Consider the following 19,839-nt stretch of genomic DNA (forward strand, 5'->3'; position numbering starts at 1 on the left):
TGAAATCAGCAGTGTAATGGCTGAAACTTTGTTCCTCTTGTTCAAGATTGCTCTGGCTATTCAGGGTCTATTGTGGTTCCATATAAATTTTAGGATTTTTTTCATTTTTATGAAAAATGTCATTGAGATTTTGGTAGGGATTGCACTGAATCTGTATTATCACTTTGTGTATTGTAGATATATGAATAAACTTAATTTTTCCAAACCAGGAACACAGGATATATTTCCATTTACTTGTGTCTTCAATTTCTTTCACCAGTGTTTTATACTTTTCAGTATGCCAATTTTTCACCTCCTTGGCTACATTTATTCCTAAATATTTTGTTGTTTCAGATGCTATAGTAAATGGGATTATTTCCTTCACTTCTTTTTCAGATAGTTTGTTGTCAGTGTATATAGAAAAATAGCTGATTTTTGTACATTGATTTTGTATCCTGCAACTTTACTGAAATTATTTATTAATATAAAATTATTAAATTTTTTTCTCCATTTTTAATTTTAATTCTAGTATATTTAATGTACAGTATTATATTAGTTTCAGGTGTACAATGTAGTGATTCAACAATTCCATACATCACTGTGTGCTCATCACAGCAACTGTAGTCCTTAATCCCCATCACCTATTTAAGCCATCCACCCACACATCTTCCCTCTGGTAACCATCAGTTTTTTCTCTATAGTTAAAAGTCTGTTTCTTGGTTTGTCTTCTCTTTCTCTTTTTTTCTTTTGCTCATTTGTTTTGCTTTTTAAATTCCACATTGAGTGAGGTCATATGTTATTTGTCTTTCTCTGACTGACTTATTTTGCTTAGCATTATACTCTCTAGCTCCATACATGTTATTGCAAATGGCAAGATTTCATTCATTTTTATGGCTGAATAATATTCCATTGTATACATATACCACATCTTCTTTACCCATTCATCAGTGGATGGACACTTGGGATGCTTCCATAATTTGGCTATTGTAAATAATGCTGCTATACACATAGGGGTGCATGTATCCATTTGAGTTAACTTTTTGTATTTTGGGGGGTAAATACCTAGTAGTGTGATTGCTAGATGCTAGAGTAGTTTTGTTTTTAACTTTTTGTGAAACCTCCATACTGTTTTCCAGAGTGGCTGCACCAATTTGCCTTCCCACCACCAGTGCAAGAGGGTTCCTTTTTTTCTACATGCTTGCCAACACTTGTTGTTTCTTGTGTTTTTGATTTTTGCCATTCTGACAGATGTGAGGTACTATCTCATTGTGGTTTTCATTTGCATTTCCCTGATAATGAGCGATATTGAGCATCTTTTCATGTGTCTATTGGCCATCTGTATGTCTCCTTTGGAGAAATGTCTGTTCATGTTTTCTGCCTATTTCTTAGTTGGATTATTTGGTTTTTGGGTGTTTAGTTATATCAGTTCTTTATATATTTTGGATACTAACCATTTATTGGATGTGTCATTTGCAGATATCTTCTCCCATTCAGTAGGTTGCCATTTAGTTTTGCTAATTGTCTCCTTTGCTGTGTTAAAGCCTTTTATTTTGATGTAGTCCCAATAGTTTATTTTTGCTTTTATTTCCCTTGGATCAGGAGACATATGTAGAAAGGTGTTGCTATGATCCATGTCTGAGAAATTACTGCCTGTGCTCTATTCTAGGATTTTTATGGTTTGAGGCCTCACATTTAGGTTTTAATTCATTTTGAGTTTATTTTTGTGTATGGTGAAAGAAAGCGTTCCAGTTTCATTCTTTTGCATGTTGCTGTCCAGTTTTCCCAAAACCATTCGTTGAAAAGAATGTCTTTTTCCCATTAGACATTCTTTCCTGCTTTGTTGAAGATTAGTTGACCATATAGTTGTGGGTTCATTTCTGGGTTTTCTATTCTGTTCTGTTGATCTCTGTGTCTATTTTTATGCCAGTACCATACTGTCTTGATCATTACAGCTTTGTAATATAACCTGAAGTCTGGAATTGTGATACCTCCAGTTTTTGTTTTCTTTTTCAAGATTGTTTTGGGTATTCAGGGTCTTTTCTGGCTCTATACATATTTTAGGATTGTTCTAGCTCTGTGAAAAATGCTGGTGGTATGTTGATAGGAATTGCAGTAAATCAGTAGATTGCTTTGGGTAGTGTAGATATCTTAATATTTGTTCTTCTGACCCATGATCATGGAATATCTTTCTATTTCTCTACATCATCTTGAATTTCTTTCATCAGTGTTTTATGATTTTCAGACAACAGGTCTTTCACCTCTTTGGTTAAGCTTATTACTAGGTATTTTATTGTTTTGGTGCAATTTTAAATGGGATGTTTTATTAATTTCACTTTCTGCTGCTTCATTAATATTGTATAGGAATGCAACAGATTTCTGTACATTGATTTTGTATGCTGCAACTTTACTTAATTCATTTATCAGTTTTAGTAGTGTTTTGGTGGAATCTTTATAGTTTTCTATATAGAATATGATATCATCTTCAAATAGTGAGGGTTTTACTCCTTCTTTACCAGTTTGGATGCCTTTTATTTCTTTTTGTTGTCTAAGAGATGTGTCAAGGACTTCAAATACTATGTTGAATATCGGTGGTGAGAGTGGACATACTTTTCTGGTTCCTGACCTTAAGGGGAAATCTCTTAGTTTTTCCCCATTGAGTATGATATTGGCTGTGGGTTTTCCATATAAGATCCTTAATATGTTGAGGTATGTTCCCTCTAGACCTTCCTTGTTGAAGGATTTTATCATGAATGGCTGTTGTACTTTGTCAAATGCTTTTCTGCAGCCATTGAAAGGATCATATGGTTTTTATTTTTCATTATTGATGTTTTGTATCATGTTGATTGTTTTGCAAATATTGAACCACCTTTGCATCTCTGGGAGAAAGTCCATTTGATCATGGTGTATTTTTTAAAATGTATTTTTGGATTCAGTTTGCTAGTAATTTTTTGAGGATTTTTGCGTCTATGTTCATCAGAGATACTAGCCTGTAGTCCCCCCTCCCCTTTGTGATGTCTTTATTTGGTTTTGGTATCAGGGTGATACTAACCTCATAGAAAGAATTTGGAAGATTTCCTCTTTAATTTTTTGGAAGAGTTTGGGAAGAATAGGTATTAACTCTTCTTTAAATGTTTGGTAGAATTTGCCTGTGAAGTCATCTGGTCCTGGACTTCTGTTTGTTGGGAGATTTTTGATTACTGATTCAATTTAACTGCTGGTAAATGGTCTCCTCATATTTTTTATATAATCCCACTTCAGCTTTGGTAGGTTATATGTTTCTAGGAATTTATCCATTTATTCTAGGTTGTCTAATTTGTTGGCATTTAATTTTTCATAATATACTCTTACAATTGTTTGTATTTACATGGTGTTAGTTGTTATTTCTTGTCTTTCATTTGTGATATTGTTTATTTGTGTCCTTTTTTTGTTTTACAAGGAATTATCTAGAGGTTTATCAATTTTGTTGATATTTTCAAAGAACCAGTTCTTGGTTTCATTGATCTAATGTATTGTTTTTTTAGTTTCTGGATCATTTATTTCTGCTCTAATCTTTATTATTTCCTTCCTTCTACTGGTTTTGTGTATTATTTGTTCTGTTTTTAGCTCCCTTAGGTGGAAGGTTAGGTTGTCTATTTGAAATTTTTCTTGCTCTTGAGTTAGGCCTGTATTGCTATGCACTTCCCTCTTAGAACCGCTAGAATGTCCCATGTGCACTTAAAAAGAATGTGTATTCTGCTATTTTAGGATGGAATGATCTGAATATATCTGTTAAATCTATCTGGTCCAGTGTGTCATTCAAAGACATGGTTTCCTGGTTGATTTTCTGCTTAGATGATCTTTTCATTGATGTAAGTGGATGTTAATGGCCCCTTCTATTATTGTGTTATCAATGAGTTCTTTCATGCTTGTTATTAATTGTTATATATTTGGTTGTCCATGTTGGATGCATAAATGTTTACAATTATTAGATCTTCTCTTTTGATTGTCCCCTTTACTATGGTATAGTGCTCTTCTTTGTCTCTTATTACAGTCTTTGTTTTAAAGTCCAGCTTGTCCAATATAAGTATTGCTACTCTGGCTTTATTTTGATATTCATTTGCATGATAAATGTTTCTCTTTCCCCTCACTTTCAACCTGTAGGTGTCTTTATGTCTAAAATGATTCCCGTGTAGGCTGCATATAGATGTTTTTTTTTTTTTTTATCCATTCTGGCACCCTATATCTTTTGATTTGAGCATTTAGTCCATTTACATTCAATGTAATTATTGATAGATATGTATGTAGTGCCATTTTATTACTTGTTTTACCATTGTTTCTCGAGATTTCTCTGATCCTTTCTTATCTTTGTCATTTTTGGTCTCTCCTTTGTACTCAGAGTCAGTTTTAATGTTTCATGCAGGGTGGTTAGTGGCCACTAAGCCCTTTAGTTTTTGTTTGCCTGAGAAATTTTTTATCTCTTTCTATTCTGAATGATAACCTTACTGGAGAGAGTATTCTTGGCTGCTGATTCTTCCCATTCAGCATTTTGAATATATCATGTCACTTACTTCTGTCTTGCCAAGTTTCTGTTGAGAAATCCCAGCTAACTTTATGGGTCTTCCCTTATATGTTAAGGAATTATTATGTCTTGTTCCTTGTACGATTTTTTCTTTATCATTATATTTTGCAAATTTAATTACAATATGTCTTGGTGTTAGCCTGATTTTGTTGATTTGATTGGGCATTGTCTGTGCCTCATGGATCTGGATGTCTTTTTCTCTCCCTAGATTAGGGAAGTTTTCAGCCATTATTTCTTCAAATAAATTTTCTGCTTCCTTTTCTCTCTCTTTTTCTTCTGTGACTCCTATAATATGAATGTTATTACATTTGATTGAGTCACTGAATTCCCTAAGTCTATTTTTGTGTTGCATAATTCTTTCTTTCTTTTGTTGAGCTTCATTATATTCCATTATTTTGTCTTCTATGTCACTAATTTATTCCTCTGCTTCTTCCAGCATGCTGTGCATTATATCAAGCCTTTCCCAATCTTGTTTATTGTATTCTTCTTCTCTGATTAATTCTTTTTTAACTCTTTTATCTCTCTGGTAAGTGTCTCACTGATGTCTTCTTTTCTCAAGCCCAGTGAATATTATGATTTTTGCTTTAAAGTTTCCATCAGACATGTTACTTACATCTGTTTTGCTTAGATCTCTATCTGTGGCTTTTTCTTATTGTTTTATTTGGGAGAAATTCCTCCACCTTGGCATTTTGTCTAAGTCTCTGCCTTCTTCTGTGTGTTGAAAAAGTGAGTTATGTCTCTTGATCCTGAAAGTAATGGCCTTGTAAAGAAGAGGTCAGGAAATGCCCACAGCTTGGCACTTCAGTGATTGTCTCTAGTGTGTGTTGCATGCATTCTGTTGTTGTGTTTTTGCTTTTCTATCCTTCAGGTCTGCAGAGACTCTCCTTGTTTGCTGTGGGTAATTTTGGTCCCTGTCCTGAATGTGGCTAGTTTTAACTAGGTGTGTTCTGGTCTGCTTGTTAAATGAGACTTCATACTACTTCCACTAGAACTGAGGCCCTGTAGAACTCTCTGACTGGGAGATGGGGTTTGAGTAGGGGATTGTACTGGTATTCTGGGGAGGGGCCAACTGCACTGAGGAAAGTTTGGCTGAAAAGGGCAGTTCCAGGAGAGCATGGGGAGGGGTGTGGCTTGGTGTAAGCAAGTTAGGCAGTCAGTGAGAGTGCTGTGCTGCTTCCCACACGTGGCTCTGTGTTTATATTGAGTGGTGGGGGAGAGAAATGGTGCCAGCCAGCTCCTTTGTTCCTGAAGATACATCTCAAAGAATGCTGCCTCTCAAGATGCAATCCAAGAGCATGGAATAATCTCCTTGCTGTGTGCCCCAGGTGTTCTTCAGATCACTGTTTCCATGCTGTCTGTCTCTGGGTTGTTTGCCTGCCTTCTTTCCAAGAGCAGTGCAGTGCCCTCCTAGTTCTACCCCTGCCAAGTCTGTTGACTCCAGGCTTTAAGTCTCACTGGTTGTACAAACTAATGTTTCCCCTGTCATTTTCCAAGCCAATGGGTTTGGGGAAACATTCTCCTTGTTCATTCCCCTGTGTGCTCCTCTCTCTCTCTTGCTCCTCTCACCAACCATGGCTCCCTCCCCTCCACCACACCTGTGATTCATTTCTCCCCTAAACCATTTGTCTGCACTTCTTACCTTCTTTGATGTGGCCTCTTCTCTGCCTTTAGTTGTGGAGTTTGTTATGTTAGTCTTCAGGTTGATTTCTGGGGTATTTAGGATGATTTGATAGTTATCTAGTTGTGTTCGTGGGAGGAGATGAGTGTAGGGTCCTCCTATTCTACCGCTATCTTCCTCTCTTCCCATTCATTTTTTATTCCTTTTTCTTTTTGCTCCTTTGACTGAATAGTTTCAAATTATCTGTCTTTGAGCTCATTAATTCTTTCTTTTGCTTGGTCTAGTCTGCATTTAAAGCTCTTTATTGAATTCTTTAGTCATTGTATTACTCAGCTGTAAAATTTTTGTTTTTTAAAATGTTTTCTATGTCCTTGTTGAAGTTCTCATTTTGTTCTTGTATTGTTTTCCTGATTTCATTAAAATCTTTTATCTGTGTTCTCTTGTAACTCTCTGCAAATCTTTAGAACAATTGTTTTGAATTATCTGTCTGGCACTTCACATATCTCTAGTCCTTTGGGGTTAGTTACTGAAAGCTTACCGTATCCCTTTGGTATTGTCATATTTCTGTGATTTTTCTTGATCCCTGGAGTCTTGTATAGTTGTCTGAAAACTTGAAGAAGCAGTCACTTCGTCCAACCTTTATGGACTGATTTCAGTAGAAAAGACCTTCACCTGTGGGTGATGGCATGCTGGAGTGTGCTGTGGCCATATGTCTAGGGGTGCAGAGTACCAAGTACAGGGGAGTGTTGCAGCTCCAGGTCTGGGTGTGACTCATTTGTTTAGGCCATTGGGGTCTACATTTTTGACAATGACAATGGAAGCATGTATTGAGACAGCTGGAGGGCTTAGTTGCAAGTGAGCACAGTGACAGGAGATAGGTCCAAATCAGCCTACAAGCAGCTACCTGGGCCAGCCCTGGCCATCCACATGCACTCCTGTGGAGGCATGGTCATTCTGCAGACATGCACATGGCAGTGGATGCTGTTAATGGGGATCAGGCTGGCGGCATGCAAGTACATAGCTGGAAGGGCTAACTTTAGGTGAGCCCATTGGTGCAAGCCAGTGACAGAAGACAGAGCTGGATCTGGGCCCCAAACCAGGTGCATGAGTTCTGGCTATTGGCATGCAGTATTTTGGCTAAACTGTCTCCCCGTAGGTGTGTGAATGGCTATTGGCAGTGGAAGCCAGTGATGCGGGTTGAACCAGAGGCATGCAGGTTTTGGGTCAGCCCAATGGTGTAGGAAAGTAACAGTATATAGGACCAAATTCAGTCCCAGAAAAAGCTGTCAACTTGAATACCAGTGGGGCAAAAACTCATGAAATCTACAGGGGGGGATCACGTTGGCTGTGCTGGCTGTTGCTTTCTTTACTGGCAAAAACTGTTGTGGTTTCTGCAAAGTAGGTCATTGGTAACCAGTCACTCCTGCTCTGTGACTGTTACTGGTAGCCCTTCTTTGTTCCTGGTCATCTCTATACATCTCAGCTTTGCCAGTCTCTGGGTGGGGTGAAAATGAAATGGATTCTTTGTGCAGTGCTCTGAAAGCCTGGGGAAGCTGGTTGTTCACTCCACTCTCCCTTTCCCACTGAGGTTACTCTTTCAAATGGGAGAGTTCCCTCTTGGGGCTGAGCACTGCTGGCATGGTGGAAGGGAAGATGCCGGCAATGCAAAGGTCTGGTTCCACACTTTTTTTTGGGGGGGGGTACAGTATACTTTATTGATGGTACATGACAAGGTAGGGCTCCCCAAGCCCCTCCCCTTCTTCAGGGGGTCTGGGATGGAAACGGTGGAGGTCGGGAGATTCTCAGTGTTTTGCGGGATAAGTTGGGGCAGGGACTCCCCAGCAGCTGAGGGCCTCTCTCTTCCTCTTGCTCTCGCTGGGGCTGGTGGTCCAGGGGGCTCCTACTCCTTGGAGGCCATGTGGACCATAAGGTCCACCACCCGGTTGCTGTAGCCGAATTCATTGTCATACCAGGAAATGAGCTTGACAAAGTGGTCGTTGAGAGCAATGCCAGCCCCGGCATCGAAGGTGGAGGAGTGGGTGTCACTGTTGAAGTCGCAGGAGACGACCTGGTCCTCAGTGTACCCCAGGATGCCCTTGAGGGGGCCCTCTGATGCCTGCTTCACCACCTTCTTGATGTCGTCATATTTGGCAGCTTTCTCCAGGCGGCAGGTCAGATCCACGACAGACACGTTGGGGGTGGGGACACGGAAGGCCATGCCAGTGAGCTTCCCGTTCAGCTCAGGGATGACCTTGCCCACAGCCTTGGCAGCACCAGTGGAAGCAGGGATGATGTTCTGGGCAGCCCCTCGGCCGTCGCGCCACAGCTTCCCAGAGGGACCGTCCACGGTCTTCTGGATGGCAGTGATGGCATGGACGGTGGTCATGAGTCCCTCCACGATGCCGAAGTTGTCATGGATGACCTTGGCCAGAGGAGCCAAGCAGTTGGTGATGCAGGAGGCATTGCTGACAATCTTGAGGGAGTTGTCATACTTCTCGTGGTTCACACCCATCACGAACATGGGGGCGTCGGCAGAGGGAGCAGAGATGATGACCCTCTTGGCCCCGCCCTTCAAGTGGGCCCCAGCCTTCTCCATGGTGGTGAAGACCCCAGTGGACTCCACAACATACTCAGCACCAGCATCACCCCACTTGATGTTGGCGGGATCTCGCTCCTGGAAGATGGAGGTGGACTTTCCATTGATGACAAGCTTCCCGTTCTCAGCCTTGACTGTACCGTGGAATTTGCCATGGGTGGAATCATACTGGAACATGTAGACCATGTAGTTGAGGTCAATGAAGGGATCATTGATGGCGACAATATCCACTTTGCCAGAGTTAAAAGCAGCCCTGGTGACCAGGCGCCCAATACGGCCAAATCCGTTCACTCCGACCTTCACCATCGTGTCTCAGGGACGCAGCTGGCACTGCACCAGAATTCACGGCTGTCTGTCAAACGGGGAGGAGCAGAGAGCCTGGTTCCACACTTTTTATGTGGTTATTTTCAGGGTTTTGTTGCACTGGGTTGCTGAAGCTTCTTAAGTGGACTCTTGACCTATTTCAGAGTTATTTTTGTTTGTGGATAGCTATCTAATTGTTGATCTTTGTTGGGGGAATGGAGGCTGGGTCATCTTGGTGACATCCTGATTGATTTTTAAATATTATACCAGCCCTGCATCCTTGGAATTAACCCAACTTGGTCATGATGTATGATTCTTTTTTATATATTACTGAATTCTATTTGCTAATATTTTGCTAAGGATTTTTTACATTTATATTTGTAGGGATATTGTTTTATAGTTTTCTTTTTCTGTCATGTTTGGTCTTAGTATCAGGATTCTAGCTTTGTAAAATAAATTAAGAAGTGTTATCTCCTCCTCTGTTTTCTGGATGATATTATGTGGAATTAGTTTTAATTCTTTAAACCTTTGCTAGTATTCTCCAGTGAAACTATCTGCACTTGGAGACTTTTGGGGGGCATTTCAAAGTGTGAACTCAATTACATTAAAAGCTATAGAGCTATTCAAATAATATTTCATTTGGGGTGAATTGTGGTTTGTATTTTTTGAGGAATTGATCTATTTCATCTAAGTTTTTAAATTTCTATGTGCAGTGTTGTTTGTATTATATCTTTATTATTTTGATATCTGCAGAGCCTGTAATGATAGTCCCTTGTTTCATTCTAATATTGGTAAATTGTGTGTTCTCTCTTTTCTTTGTCAGAGTTTTTAGAGGTTTGTCAATTTTATTGACATTTTTCAGAGTGAGCTCTTTATTTTTTGGTGGTTTCTGTTTCATCAATTTCTGTTTTTATTATTTTATCTTTTCTGTATGCTTTGGGTTTATGTTGCTCTTCTTTTTCTTGTTTCTTGAGGTAGAAACTTAGATTATTGATTTATTATTTTTCTCATATACTGTATACATTTAGTGCTATTGGATTTACCCCCCACCACTGCTTTAACTTTGTGTCATGAATTTTAATATGGAATATATTCTTTTCTATGCAGTTTACTATATTTTTTTTTCTCTAGAGACTTCCTTTTTGACCCATTGATTATTTAGAAGTGTATTTTTCAGATTCCAAGTATTTGAAGTTTTTCCTCTTAAGTTTTTGTTATTAATTTCCAGTTTTCTTCCATTGTAGTTGGAGAACACACTCTAGGATTACTTTCAATTTGTTGAGGTTTGATTTATGACCTTGGATATAGTCTATTTTGGTATATATTATGTAGGCAGTTGAAAATAATATTCATTTTGCTATTGTTTGAAGTGTTCTGGAAATGTTGATTAGATACTGTTGTTGAATTCTATATCCTCCCTTGTTGATTTTCTTTCTAGTTGTTCTATTAATTTTTGAGAGAGGTCTACTGAAATCTCCAACTGTTGGTTTGTAGACTGGCCCCTATACCTGGAGGGCAAAGAGAGATCAAAGAAAGAGGTAGACCATTCCATATTGGTAGGTGGCATTTTCAATAACAAAGGAACTTACATATAAGTTTTGTCTTGGGTGGCCACAAGAAGAATAGATCACTGCATCCACCTGCTAGAATTTTAGGTTTATATAGAGGCCTTAACAGGGTTTGGCACATATACCGTCCAGATGATCTCAATAACACATTGCTCTCTCAAGGCTGTGTCCTTGATGATGACTCCCACGATGAGAACAGTGAGCCAAATATACATTCTAAAGACAGGGGAGGGATGAGGAATCTCTGATTGCCTGGGTCTGCCTGTGGTTAAACTGGTGGCCATGCCCTCTTGATGACCTCCTCCAACTCTGCACCCCTTGTGACAGGCTCTTATAATCTTACATGTCCTTCCTCTTCCACAATGTGCCCTGAGTGGTCAGCAAGGTTCACTAGTATGGAGTTGACTCATTTTATGGGTATCTGGCTGCATGAGAGGCATATACCATAGCACCAGTATGGGAACGTTCAAGAGAAAACATAGAGTAAGATAATGATTCCCAAAATAAGTAATATTTTTTTCCACCAAGAGCCCCATCATCTGATCCATTGATTTGATTTATTAAGTCCCCTTGTCTGGGGGTCATATTACTCATGGCATTCACTTGTGTCCTCATATGATTTAATAATGATAATACATTAGCAGACTCACCAAATATGAACATACAACATTCTGTTTGCATAATGGAACAGATTCCTCCTTTCACAGTAGTTACAATGCCCAAGGTCACCCTATTTTGGAGGACAGCTTTTCTCATTAGGGACATTTCAGTGTTCATTCAAGACAGGGTTTTCTGGCTATCATTTAAGACTTGCTTGGGTGAATTTAGTAATGACTTCTATTGTAGGCCAATGGAGGGAAAGGAGATGATAGCCAAATGATTGTACTAGTGGAAAACAGAATATACCCACCTGGCCTTAAAGAGAGGGAGGTTGGCAGCTTTAGGAACTTGACCTTGTTGTGCATACCATACTCATTGGCTGGGGGAAACAGCACTGTCAGGTGTGAGAAGACGGACTTGGGGTAAGATATGCTAGATCAGGACCCCTAAATCCTCCCCTCTTTCAATGGCATGTGTTTCATTCCAAGTATAGTATGTTTCAACAGGTCTGAGTTGCAGCAGGACAATGGGATCCCAGTGAAAATTGAGTGGTTCCCCTACCCACCCAGGGATGTAAAGTAATCACCCATTCCAGTAGGACATCTCAGTGCAAATCCCAGTAGATAATGCCTTTCCCAGGTATGATGGGGCCTGGTGTTCTCAGCAACAAAGAACATTGATCTGTGGTGAGAGTTGGGACAGTGACTGTTTCCTCTGACTTCCATACCTTTATGATAGTGGGTATCTTTGTAGGGGTCCCCAGTTTGGCATATGGGGCAATGGGATCTACTGGTTGATTATTCAAATGTATTAAAGTTTGGGGTGGTACTTTAGTTCACCTGGCCAAGGTGGTTTTACCTGTTAGTAACTTAATCTGCTGCTTTACTATTCCATTTTTCCTTTCTATTAACCTTGCTACTTGCAGGTTATAAGGGAGATGGAACCTCCATTAATGTCATGTTCTTTTGCCTAGTCTTGAACATAATGACCCTTAAAATGTGAGCATATTTCTACATAGTACTCAGTTTCTCTAATGCCCTAATGGTAGTAGCCTGGCTTATGCAGTGATGGGAAGGCTTGGGTTAAGTCAGATATGGTGTCCACACAAACAAAGGCGTATTTCAAACCCTCACTTGGAGGGATAGGGCCAATATAACCAATTTGCCAATCTCTCACTGGTTGAGTTCTGGTGGGTGTCTCCAGACTCCTTTGGCAGTTGCCTTGGGCATTGTTTAGAATATAGAGGAATGCTGTTACTGCATTAACCAAATCACTGTATTTCAAGGACAATCCACTATTCTTGGCAATATGCCATTCCACCTGAACACTATGATGACCAACCACTCTTCCTATGCACCCAATCTGCTGTATGTACTGAAGGGTCAGTTGCTAGGGGTTATACCTGGGCTAGGGGGTATCAGTGCCTTTTAAGCTGTGATATGGAAGACAGTGAGGACTGCTTCAGGCTCTTGCAGGCAAACCCAAATGTCTTTTCCACATATATAACCCTACAAGGGATTATTCATGATTATCCACCCCTCAGCTTCCCATTATCCAAGAAATTGGTTTAATCCTTTTAGATCAACCCAACTGTCAGTTAGGGTTAATGGCCAGGGCCCATGAGCAATGACCAGCCAAACTTCTCTGAGTTCAGCCCGCTGTCTGCTGTGATTTGTTTCTGTTTCCATCCAGATGGTGTCAGTGTTGGGCTGAATAGTGACTGCAGCCCATGTGGAGGATGCCCTGACTAGACCTATCTGTATGTCAGGCATCAGCAGGAATTACCCCCACTCCTCTCTACAGGTTGCAGGGGCCACCACAGGACTGTGTGAAGGTATTTGGAGAATCTATATACTCTACAGGCCTAGTAGCTCCTGCATTTCTAGAGACAGTGGGATGGTGAACATGGTGCTCCTTTGCTGCAAATAAGCATGCCACTTGTCAAGTGGGAATTTGAGCCATGGCAGAGGTGGGTTGATGACACATATTCTCAACCCACCCCATAATAGGAAGTGAAGTTCTAACTATGATATACTGTTCCTTCATGAGAAGCTCTACGTGAAGGAGTTCTGTGTACACTGCTAAAAGCTGTTACTCTATGGGGGTGCCTGGGTGGTGCAGTTGGTTAAGCGTCTGACTTGTTTCAGCTCAGGCTGTGATCTCAGGACTGTGATCTCAAGGGTCGTGAGATTGAGCCCCGTCTTGGGTTCCGCCCGTGGTGCAGAGTCTGCTTGGGGTTCTCTCTCCCTCTCCCTTTGCCCCTGCCCCTCAAATAAATAAATCTTTTATTTAAAAAAGCTGTTGCTCTATGGGGGTGTATTGGGTTTCTGCCCCCTTCCAGAGCTGTGACCAAAATCCTAGAGATACTCTCCTTCTGTTGTCTCTGCCAATTGATACTTTCTGGAGTCACAGATACATTTTATTCAAATGATAACCCTGCTCGGGAGATTCCCAGAGCCTTAATTGGCTTCACTAGTATTTTTGTATTCTCAAAGGTGGATTTTTACTCTGATCCCCAGACCTTTCTTCATCAAGTGGTATAAGGGATGGAGGCACTGCGCCAGGTTGGGAATAAAAGTCCTTCAAAGCCTCAAAATCCCTACAAAAGCTTGCACCTCTTTCACATTCTTAGGGGTCATATAGGCTTGCATCTTCTCAATTACAGTTTCAGGACAATGCATATCTTAGCCAACCATACAACTCCCAAAAACTTTATGGATGTGCTCGAGCCTTGCATTTTCTGTGGGTTTGCTGTCCATTCTCTCCCTTGCAGATGTTCCAGCAAAGCTTGCAGAGTGTCCTACAGCACAGGCAAGACTTCACATGTTAACATTATACCATCAATGTAATGGGTCCATTTTACTGATGTGGGGAAGGAGAATGGAGACAAATCTCAAGCTGCCATCACATAACATATTGTGGGTATGTGCAGTGGCCTTGGGGAAGCAGTTGAAAGATTTATTGTTGCCCCTCTTACATGAAGGCAAATTGATCTTGTGGCCAGGGGTATACTGAAAAAAAGCATCTGCTAAGTCCAGGAAAACGTGGTACACTCCTAGGACCATGGCCAAAGTATCTAAGATGATGACAGTATTGGGCATAGCCACATGGATGTGGGGGCACTTCCTTGTTCCGTTCTTCATAGTCCATGGTTATGGACTTTTAGCTTCTTTCAACCGGCCATACCAGACTGTTGAAAGCACCTTGGACATGTATTAGAGTATAGTTGGCTCCAGTGCCAAACAGAGCTGTAACCTTTTGTTTATTTCTGGAGACCAGTGAATAATGAGCTTAATGTGAGGTCTCCCATCACCTCCAATGGCCCATACCTGGATGCAATCTTGGTCTGTATCCTGTATCTGGGGCATGTGAAGCACCCACCTAGAATAGGACTGTATCCCTGAGGTCTCTGCTGGAGCAGCTGGGGCATCAGAGATGGTAGGGGCAGGTGGGGCTGGTCTGAACTCTTGTTCAGGTTTAAAGGCTTTCCAGAAGCTAACCAACACAGTGTTGGGTCCCTGATCTATCTTTTCAGGTGAGGTTCTGGTAGCAAGAAGGTCAAATCCCATTTGCTTTTGGGTTACTTTTACTGGACAGCTTTACAGTTGATTGGGATAGCCTTTTGGCTTTCCAAGCTCCCTTTCTGTCTCAGGTCTTTCCCATAGCTCATACCCATTCCTGGAATTTGTCAGTTTCCCCCAGGTCAGCAGTTGATTACCCAACATCATAAATGTCTTGTCTCATGACTGGGCTAACATGGATATCGGTATCCTATACTAGGTGCTGGAGTGGACTGGAGTATCCTGCCTTTCATTTCTGCAGTAAATGTGGCCCAATCAGGGCCTTCAAAGATAAGACCACAGCTTGTTTCATCCTCAACTCCCTAAGAATTTGTTGTAACTCCTCTATAGATTGTGCTCGGGAGATTCCCCTTATTGGGTCAAGCCTCCCTGCAGGCTAGAATAATCCAATCTATAAGGGAGTAAGTACCTTAAACCCCCTGAGCACCATGCACATGCTGCCAGAGGGCAGGGTATGTGGTGATGTTGTTCATTTTCTCTGCTTCCTGACCTGTCAGAGAAATGTCATTGCATTTTTGACCCCCTGACCTCTGGATCCCATAGCTGCACTAACCATGCCTGGATACTTTCCCTGGCCTTTTGCTGCAATGTGGCAGCTATATCAATAAGCTCAGTAGGAGTATATTCTCTCAACGTGAACATTTCCTGAATTGGGGGCTGCACCGTTGGTTGGGGTTGTTGCTGTGCTTTTGCTTTCCTTTGTATTAGGGCTTGAACAGCAGGGGAATTTTGTGTGTTTCACTCTCAATCACAACATCCTCCCCTCCACTCTCCTCCCTTCCCCAGAGATTCCACTTGTTAGTATCCCAATCAGGCTTTGTCACAAGCTCTCAGACCTTACTCTGAAGTAGCTGGATATAGGTTTTCTGCATTGACTTTTTTGAACTTGAAAAATGTACCACTTCTTAAGCCTGGCTTCCATAGTTTCTGATGAGAAATGGTGTTCATGTGAATTTTTTTCCCTGTATAGATGAAGTGAAATTTCACTAATTGATTTTAAGATTTTTATTATGATTTTATTTAATTTTATTTACCTTTAATCATTGCAAGTTTAACTATAATGTGTTTTGTTGTGGACTTCAACAAAGTCCCACCTGAGTGTTAATCAGCTTCTTGAATTTGTAGGTTTGGATATTTTCCCTAATTTATGAACATTTCATAATTTGATTACTTTTGCAGCCCTATGCTCTCTCTTCTCTTCTTCCAGAACTCTGGTAACACAAATATTGTGTCTCACTGGTCCCTGAGAATCTATTCCTTTTTAAGTCTATTTCCTCTTTGCTGTTCAGATTGGTAATTTCTATTGTTCTATCTTCCAGTTTACGTATGCTTTCCTCTGTCTCATTCACTATGCTCTTGAGTTTATACATTGTGTTTTAAATTTTGATTATATTTTTCAGTTTTAAATTTCAGTTTGTTGTTTTTTATGTCTTGTATTTCTTTTTTCCTTTTCTTTTCCAAAAATTTTTATTTAAATTCCAGTTAATATACAGTGTTATGTAAGTTTTAGGTGTACAATATAGTGATTCAACACTTCCATACAAGCCCCAATGCTCATCACAACAAGTGCACTCCTTAATCCCCATCATCTATTTAACCCATCCCCCCACCCATAACCATCATTTTGTTCTCTGTAGTTAAGAGTGTGTTTCTTGGTTTGCTTCTCTCTCTCTCTTTTCCCTTTACTCAACTTTCTATTTATTTGCGGGTACTTTTTTTTACTTTTCTCAAGCATGTTCCTAATTGCTCATTGGAATATTTTGGTGCTGTATGTAAGTGATGAATCACTAAATTGTACACCCAAAGCTAATATTATACTGTATATTAATTAACTGGAATTTAAATAAAACAAAAACAAAATAAAACTTTAAAAAAAGAATATTTTGATAATGGCTTGTTTAAAATTGCTATCAGATAATTCTAATATCACTGTCATTTTGGTGGTGCAATCTTTTCATTTAAAATGTAATTGAGACTTAAATGGAATACAAAAAACTGTGATTTTAAGGTGTACAACGTGTTGATTTGATACACTTATATATTGAAAAATGATTACCATCACAGTGGTAGCTAACACCGTCATCCTGTCACATAATTATCATTTTTTTTTGTGGTGAGATCATTTAAGATCTACTTTCTTAGCAACTTTAAAGTATATAACATTGTTAACAATAATCACCATGTTGTACATTAGATCTGGCATTATTTATCTTATAACTGGAACTTTGTAACTTTTGACCAATATCTCACCATTTCTCTCAACCTCCAACCCCCTAGTAACTACCATTCTACTCTGTATGAGTTCAGCTTTTTTAGACTTCACATATAAGTGATATAATACATTGTCTTTCTCTGTCTGACTTATTTCACATAGCATTATACCCTAAAGGTCCATCCATGTTGTTGCAAATGGTGGAATTTCCTTATTTTTTATGGCTGAATAATAATTCATTGAATCTCACATCTTTATCCACTCATCGTTGACAGACACTTAGGATGTTTTTATATCTTAGCTGTTGTGAATAATGCTTCAATGAACATGGGAGTGCATATATCACCTTTGGATTTATACCCAGAAACTTTGGATCATATGGTAGTTCTATTTTTAATTATTTGAGGAATTTTCATACTGCTATCCATAGTGGTTGTACCAATTTAAATTCCCACCAACAGTGCACAATGGTTCTTTTCCCTCCATATCCTGCCCAACATTTATTATTTCTTGCCTTTTTGATAATAGCTGTTCTAATAGGTGTGAAGTAATAGTTCATTGTGGTTTTGATTTGCATTTCCATGATAATTAGTGATGTAGAACACCTTTCCATGTACCCGTTGTCCATTTGTATGTCTTCATTGGAAAAATGTGTATTAAAGTCTTCTGCTCATTTGAAAATGGGTTTGTTTGGTTTTTGCTATTGAGCTGTATGAGGTTTTTATATATTTTAGATATTAAACATGTATAAGGTACATAATTAGCAATTTTTTTTCCCTTTCCATAGGTTGACTTGTCATCTTGTTGATTGTTTCTTTTGCTGTGCAGAAGCATTTTGCTTTGATGTAGTCCTACTAATTAATTTTGCTTCTTCTGCTTGTGGTTTTGGTGTCCTATCCAAAAAAATTATTGCCAAGGGGTGTCTGGGTGGCTCAGTCATTAAGCATCTGCCTTCAGCCCAGGTCATGATCCCAGGGTCCTGGGATCGAGCCCCGCATCAGGCTCCCTTCTCCGTGGGAAGCCTGCTTCTCCCTCTCCCACTCCCCCTGCTTGTGTTCCCTCTTGCTGTGTGTCTTTCTGTCAAATAAATAAATAAAATCTTTAAAAAAAATTGTTGCCAAGACCAATCTCAAGATTTTTTTCTTTTCTTCTAGGAGTTTTGCAGTGTCATGTCTTATGTTCAAGACTTTAACCTACTTCAGGTCAATGTTTGTGAGTGGTAATATAGGAGTTCAATTTCATTTTTATGCATGTGGTTATCTACTTTTTGTAACACAGTTTATTGAAGAGACTATCTTTTCACCATTGAGTGTTTTTGGCTCCACTATCAAATATTAGTTGATTGAATATGTAGGGGTTTATTTCTGGGTTCTTGATTATTTCATTGTTCTATTTTTATGCCACAACCATAATATTTTAATTACTATAACTTTGTAGAACAGTTTGGAATCAGGAAGTCTGATGCCTCCTGCTTTGTTCTTTTTTGGGATTGCTTTGGTTATTCAAGGTCTTTTATGGTTCCATATAAATTTGTAAGATTTTGTTTTCTATTTCTGTGAAAAATGCCATTTGAATTTTGATAAAGGTTACATTGAATCTATAGATGGCTTTGGGTAGTATGGATATTTTAACAATATTAATTCCTCTGATCTATGAACAGAGGATATCTTTTCATTTGTTTTGTCTTCTTCAATTTCTTTTATTAAGGTCTCATAGTTTCCACATACAGATCTTTCACTTGTCAGTTAATTTATTTCTGAGTATTTTATTGTTTTTAATGATATTATGAAGGATTGATTTTCTTTATTTCTTGTTCAGATATTTCCTTATTAGTGGCTAGAAACACAATTGATTTCTGTGTTTTCATTTTATACTATGCAAATTTGCTGAATTTATTGATTACTTCAAATGGTTTGTTTGGTTGAGTCTTTAGAATTTTCTCTATATAAGATTATATCATTTGCAAAAATATAATTTTACTTTTTTTCTTTTCTACTTGGATAAATTTTATTTCTTCATCTTGACAGACTGCTCAAACTAGGACTTCCAGTACTATATTGAATAAGAGTGGTGAGAATGGGCACCCTTGTCTTCTTCCTGATTTAGAGGAGAAGTTATAAACCTTTCACCTTTGAGTCTGATGTTAGCTGTGTATTTGTTGACATAGCCTTTATTATGTTGAGGTATGTACCTTCTACACCAAATTTGTTGAAGGTTTCTTATCATTAAAGGATGTTACATATATCTTATTTTTTTAAATTTTATTGGGAATTAATTGATGTATAACATTGTGTAATTTTAAGGTATACAATATAATGATTTAATATATGTATATATTGAAAAATGATTGCCACAATAAGATTAGGTAACATTCGTCACCTCACATAATTACAATTTTTCTCTTGAGTTGAGAATTTGTAAGATCTACTCTCTTAACAACGTTCAAATATACAATACAGTGTTGACTATAGTCATCATGTACATTACACTCCCAGAACTTATTTATATTATAAGTAGAAGTTTGTACCTTTTGACCATTTTCACCTAATTTCCCCACCCACTATTCCTGCCTTGGCAACCAAGAACCTGTTCTCTATATCTATGGTTTTTAATTTTTTTTTAGATTTTACATATAAGGGAGATTACATAATATTTGTCTTTGTCTGACTTACTTCATTTGGCATATTGCCTTTGGGGCTATTCATGTTGTCACAAATGGCAATATTCCCTTTTTATGGCTGAATAGTATTCCACTGTGTATATATACCACAATATTTTATCCATTCATCCATCAGTGGATACTTAGACTGTTTCCATATCTAGG

General features: G+C 39.0%; 2 protein-coding genes across 2 annotated transcripts in view; one reads left to right on the plus strand and one right to left on the minus strand.

The window, feature by feature from the left end:
* Nucleotides 1–19,839, plus strand: part of LOC113930723 — a 135,545-nt gene that overhangs the window by 11,928 nt on the left and 103,778 nt on the right. The gene's annotated exons all lie outside the window — the stretch shown is intronic.
* On the minus strand, nt 7,854–9,088 carry LOC118356511 (glyceraldehyde-3-phosphate dehydrogenase-like). Its single transcript, XM_035725492.1, has one exon. The coding sequence runs from the start codon at nt 9,055–9,057 to the stop codon at nt 8,056–8,058; it is 1,002 nt and encodes a 333-aa protein (XP_035581385.1). The 5' UTR covers nt 9,058–9,088; the 3' UTR covers nt 7,854–8,055.

Source organism: Zalophus californianus, chromosome X, assembly GCF_009762305.2.
Source record: "Zalophus californianus isolate mZalCal1 chromosome X, mZalCal1.pri.v2, whole genome shotgun sequence".
Lineage (NCBI taxonomy): Eukaryota > Metazoa > Chordata > Mammalia > Carnivora > Otariidae > Zalophus > Zalophus californianus.